At 42.6% G+C, this 6,380-nt stretch overlaps 1 protein-coding gene across 1 annotated transcript; it reads right to left on the bottom strand.

The window, feature by feature from the left end:
- On the bottom strand, positions 1 to 1,505 carry LOC127536893 (vomeronasal type-2 receptor 1-like). Its single transcript, XM_051958294.1, has 2 exons — positions 1,431 to 1,505; positions 1 to 888 (listed from the first exon to the last, which is right to left on the bottom strand). The coding sequence occupies exons 1-2, from the start codon at positions 1,503 to 1,505 to the stop codon at positions 1 to 3; spliced, it is 963 nt and encodes a 320-aa protein (XP_051814254.1).
- Positions 1,506 to 6,380: the final 4,875 nt, after the last annotated feature.

Here is a 6,380-nt window from a genome sequence, read left to right on the forward strand (position 1 = left end):
TTATTTATTCTCAATTTTCAGACAGTTGAAGGTATTGTGAAATATTGCTGCACTATTTCTCACCTGTTTGGGCTGAATTTCTGACAAATTCAAACATAACTTTACTGGTTTTTCTCCAGCTGGTTTGCAGAATATCAGCTGGTGAAGGGCATGTGCAATGGCATAAACTGCTTTGTACACATTGTAAGTAACTCTGAGCTGTGTGACATCGAAAAACGCATGCTGGGAATTCATTAATGTCTCATTGCCTGTGCATATTTTATCCATTTTTTCAGTATTTCTGTGTACTCCTGGTAAAACAGGTCTGCAGCCCACCATAATCTCCCAGAAATCCTTCACAAAGGCTGCACTTGGGTCTGTATAAGGACTGATATTTGTAAGAAATGGTTTTAGTTTAGGGATTGCCATTTTCTGCATCACAAATCCCAGAGCTCCACCAAAAGCTCGGTAGATTTCAGGTGTGGACAGTCTAGTAGCTGTTATCCAAGCTTCACTGGCAATCCACTGAATTCCTGTAATGTTCTGTTTCACCACCTCTTTCATCAACGGATAAAAGTCACTCTCAGGAGCAAAAGCCAAAATGACTTTAACAGTTGATCTTTTGATCATTTCCACAACATCCAGGATTTTATCCATAGAGTATCTACGTGAAATTGTGCCAACAAAAGCAACACAAACCCCTAACTTTTTGACCTCTTCAGTGAAAGACAGGATCCCATTTCTCCCATAATCATTGTCTGACTGTATGGCTCCAATCCACTGCCAACCAAAATGTTTAACCAACGCTGCCAAAGCTTTTGCCTGGAAGTAGTCGCTGGGGATGGTCCGAAAAAAGGTGGGATATTTGGTTCTGTCACTCAGACAGGCACATGTTGAGAAGTAACTTACCTAGAAATGAAGAAGAAAAGAAAAGAGTCTGAAAACAAAGACACGATACAGTTTCTATGAAGCATCAAATATGACAGAGTCCATAAAATGTTAATTTATATCTTACTACTGGCACTTGAAAAGGTCCAAGAGTTCCAGCCACAGCTACGGACTGAGATGATCCTGACTCAGCTATGACAGCAGATATTGTTGGAGGGCAAGAAGAATTAAACTCTGTCTCCTCTGGTCTACTGACCAGTGTTAGAGCAGCACGTAAAACATTAGTAGGAGTTGCACAAGAGTTAAGGATCCTGTAGCCGAGAGATATGTTTGGAAGGAGAGCAGGATCTTTGTTGATTTCTTCAATTGCAAATATCATCACTTGGGTCCATCGAAAACCTTGGAAGTAAAATCTGAAACAGTTTTAGCAATTGAAACGAGTTGCAAAAGTACAGAGCTGCTGCTGCACATGTACATACACTGGCAGGTTTATAAGAAAATAATAAACATGCAAGCATGAATAATAAAAATAGATACATTAAATCATACCCTGAACACTTCACTCCAGGAGGCTCCCTCTTGAATGTAGACGTGCTCCTTATCTCTTTGTAGGAAACCGGAAAAATTCCCCCAATCATTATGTCACCCTGGTGAAATAAACTCGGCATGTCAAACCTGCCAAGCAGCTCACAGCCAGAAACTGTGTTGAGGTGGAGAACACACAGAAATATGAAAGTAGCTCTTGCCATGTTTGTGCTCGACTATCAAATGCACATGAGGACACAGCTCTTATAACAAACTGTGCTGTATGGAGGCAGACATTCTACCATCATGAAAGGCTGATTTATCTCCCACAGGACAGAGGGATCTCTGATTGATAGGGTTTGCAAAACAGTGGAAAGTGAATGCTATATTATATAGAAGTATATGAATTCAGTGCAGTATAAGAGCTAATGTACAGGTACACACACTCCAAACTCCTACAAAATGTAGAATTTAGGCAACTGACTGACTGACTCACCATGTTGAGCCAAATGCCAGAATTTAATGAGTCCAGTAACATGTATCAAACTACTTTCCTAATTGGATTGTTAAATAAAATCTTTGACATTTTTCACCCACAGTAACTCATGATTATGGCATTTAAACCACAGAGGGGATCGATAAAACCCAAACAAGCTCAATGAATGCTACAAAGAATGCAGTTAAAGTACGCCGGCCCGCGGGCGGGCCGTTTTTATATCGGTATACGCTTTTTTTTTTAAATAGAAGGACACTGCAAACACGATTATACAAACACTATACACACATAGAAAGCTGAGATTCTCATGAATCCGCCGGTATAAACCACTTTCAGATGTGATTACCACAGCGGGTAATATAAACACATTTATCCAACAAACAACAAGTCATGTAAACGTGCACAGCTCACCTGTCGACGCAGTTTGGACGCTCGTTTCTGGTCATAAAAGAAGATAATCCACAAAAACCGGCCAGAACCCAAGCTTAGCCATCCAGAGGAAACAATCCAGTATAATACTTTGGCCAAAACATGTCTCGAAATAAGTAAAAAATCCAGAAAACGATCGGCTCCGTGCGCGTGCACGCGGCGCGTGGTGGCGCTGTGCGTTTCATATTCACTGCATCTTTCTATTATAACTTTATCATACACGATCGTATTTCCTTTGTTCGCGATTCAAAATGGATACTGGAGGCTTCTCTACCGCTTCAAACCGAACTTCAACCAATCAGGTGACTCGTTTCCGCCTACTACCGCGATACAGCCAACCATGGCCGAGTCTGACAGATATCGATTACATCACTTGATTGACTTATTTCTCAGCAAATCACGCCGGAGGAAACGTTAGATTGACAGGCCTGGTAGCCAATGAGCTTGCTGAATGGCTTGAATATAAATCCCGCCTCTGCCAGCGGGTTTATATGATATTTCATTCGTGAGCTCCGGGCTCCACCTGCTGTTTCTCTGTATTCCTCTCAATCTGTGTGTGTGATCGACACTGAAGCCTATCTGAAGTGATTTTTTGAGTTCTTTATGAGTTTTTGGAGTGAAAATAATGTGAAAATGAAGTGAAAATGAAGTTATACCATTCTGTAGAGAGTGTGTACAGGGTATAAAGATTGTATCCAACATTGACAGGGGCGGGGCATATCAGTATAAATACATGTGTGAAACACTCATTTCTTGTAGTATTGCTCTGAAATTTTGACCTGAACTATGTAAGACCCCAGGCTTTTGCAATATTGTGTTTTCAAGCTCTTACAGTGCTGCCACACTGATTTTCAGGTGTTTTATTAGGGAAAAAATGTAGGCGAGAAAAAAATTCATCCTAATTCAGTGTGTGCCAACATGAAATACTCTGTGCCAGTAGCACCGAGAGTAATTCTGACTGCACTGGGTGAAAATTCAGGTTGTCAGCTTTCAAATGAGACCCCAACCATGCATGTACTCCAAACAGTTCAAGAACAGCATTCAATATACTTTCTGTACATCTCAGTAGAAATTTCGGGCGGAAATTGCCTGGACATTAAAGGGTTAAGACATGAGTGACCGGCTGATTAGCCGTCATGCCCCACAGCTGTGGGGGGAGGGAAATAATGATTGGCTTGGCCGTTGCAGCCTGGGTTCAAATTGATCAGCGGACGCACCTCCAGTGCACTGCTGGACAGACCAGTGTCCTGTGGCTGTGGTACGGTGTCCGCCAATGGTGTCCCGCCTTTGCGGCGATGTCATGAGTTTGTCGGGTCGGACAGCTGATTTTTGCATCCGTTGCATTGTCTTTTTGCTTTGCTTTCCTTTCATGTCGAGTCTTTTTTTTCCCCTAGTTTTGCATCGTTTTGCTTGGTAAGTGTTTAGTTTTGTTTTCTCCCAGTGTGTTTTGTCTCTTTTAGTTTGCCTTAGCTGTGTTCTCTGGCTCTTTTTGTCAAGTTTCCTCCATCCATAGCTCTGCAACTCATGTGTGACCTCCAGTTTTAACAACTGCATTTATATTTGTGGTATTTTTTTTTATTATAAAAGCATATGTGAACAATAGCCACATAAGAGAAAAGGGATCCCAATGGGCCAATCAGTGGTTCATTGCAGCTCAGTTAAAAGATAGAAAATAAAAACTGTACTTGAACAAATTAGATACAGCACTCAGGCACTGGAACAATTCAAGTGAACACAGAACATAGAGACATAGAGACTAATGACCTCCATGACATATATATGATCATAAAGATGGTGAATGAAAGTCCTTGACTGGACATTTTTCAAAGAGCCCTTGGACTAAGGTCTAACCCTACCGGAAGAAGCCAGCACCTGGTGTAACCGCACTGTTCTCCAGCAATTTAAGGAGCACGTCCTGCCGGAACATGACTCACAAGTGCTCTTGAAAGCCAGGCATTAATCCCTACCTAGCAACAAACATGTCCAGTCAAAAAGTATGCCAGTTATGGAGGCACTAGTAACACATGCTGGTGGATCTGGCACTTGAAATTCTGGATTCCTTTAATGGAAATGGTCCCAACTGCAGCATCTGGTAGACTGTTCCATACTCTAATGGCTGAATGAAGGAAGCTACGGTCCAAGGTGAAAGTCTTGGCAGCAGGCATGGATAAGGCATGGGTAGGCATGGAGGTGCTTGATCTTGTATTGCGCCGTCTAATATATTGTGGAGGTAACAAAGCTCTCAGGTCTGCAGGGCTGTGGCTGGTATGCATCTTATAAAGGAGCGTTGTTGCTGCTACCTGCTTCCTGTGATGTAGACTATCTATAGCTAACTTTTCAGCAGCATCAGCTTCATTAACACCAATGATCCGAAGTGCTTCTTTTTGGATACAGTCAAGTTGGCTGAGGACAGTCTATGAAGCACTCATCCAAGACATGCAAGCATATTCCATGATGCTTCGCACTTCAGCCTTGTAAATGGTTGCTCTCCCCTTCAAGTCCAGTTTGTCTGCCACCTTACGCATGGCACCAAGTTGTTGCCCGGCTTTTTTACTGACTGATGAGATGTGTTCTGCCCAGACTAGCTTGCTGTCAAAGGTGACACCAAGGATCTCAAGTTCACTCTTTATTGTTAGTTCACAGTTACCAAAGAATAATCTGATGGTTGATGGCTTTCTTTTCCTTGAAATCATCATGGCTTTGCACTTTGATGGTTCAAAGGTCACCTTCCATTTATCAGCCCAAGCTTTCATCTTGTTGAGATCTCGGTTCAGACTGGCAGCTACTGCATCTCTTTCACTTGCAGATCTTATTGGAGCAAAAAGTGTAGAGTCATCAGCATATAGGTACAGCTCATTTTCGCAGCAATCAACAAGGTCATTGATGAAAACAGAGAACAACAGCGGACCAAGAATGGATCCCTGGGGTAATGATGCATTGATAGGCGATGCATCTGATGACTGTCCTGATAACACCACTTTGATTGATCTCCCACTAAGGTAACTCTGCAGCCAGATGAGTAGTTTACCATAAACTCCTCTTGATCTCAACTTTGCAAGGAGGCCATTGTGCCACACTTTATCAAATGCTTTGATGTCCAGAGCTATGACACATACTTCATTACCCCTGTCCAAGTGGGTGCTCCATGACTGGGAGAGGATGGCGAGAAGATCTGCTGTGCTGTGGTTTGGGCGGAAGCCAAATTGCCTGTCTGAGATGAAGTTGTTATGTAGAAGATACTTCTGCAGTTGGTTGTGGATTGCTGCTTCCATCACCTTACTGATGACACATAGCAAGGAGATTGGACGATATTTAAAAGGATCAGCTTTGGAGTCCCTTTTATGTATTGGTGTCACAGATGCAGTCTTCCACTGTGATGGAAACATGCCACAGGAAAAACACGAGTCAAAGAGTTGACAAAGAGGACCAGCAAGTTCAGCGCTACATTCCTTCAGGACACTAGTTGGGATTTCGTCTGGACCTGAAGCCTTGTCAGGATTGAGTTGCCGTAGGATTCTCAGGATATCCTTGGGCATGAAGATAACCCTCTCTAGCATCTGCGAGGTGGAGTTTAAAATGATTGAAGGCTGATCATCAGCATTAAGTTGATGACATTTGTCAGCAAAGGCTTGACAAAACACACTCGCTTTATCCCTTGCTGTTATATAAGAAATGCCATGATGTTCGATGACAGGGATATCGGAGTGGCCTGCTCTTCCCGAGAGCGAGTTGACTACACTCCACCACTTTTTGCTGCTGAGATTGTTGTCGGTGAGGTCCTTACGAAGTTTCATATTGTAATTTGTCCTAGCCTGCTTCTCTGCCCGATTGAAGGCGTGTCTAGCTTCAGTGAACCTTTTCTTGTTGGTTGTAGTGTTACACTTCTTAAGCCGCCGATAGAGTCTGCGTTTCCTTTTTGCAGTTCTTCTACAATTTTCATCAAACCAGGCTTTGTCACCAGTTTTCTTGGTGATGTATTTACATGGTATGTACATCTCCATGGCTTCACAGATGACAGAAGTAACTTCTGAGCATGCTTTCTGTGGATCTTTTTCTTTGAAGA

This window comes from Acanthochromis polyacanthus, chromosome 13, assembly GCF_021347895.1.
Source record: "Acanthochromis polyacanthus isolate Apoly-LR-REF ecotype Palm Island chromosome 13, KAUST_Apoly_ChrSc, whole genome shotgun sequence".
NCBI classification, from domain to species: domain Eukaryota; kingdom Metazoa; phylum Chordata; class Actinopteri; family Pomacentridae; genus Acanthochromis; species Acanthochromis polyacanthus.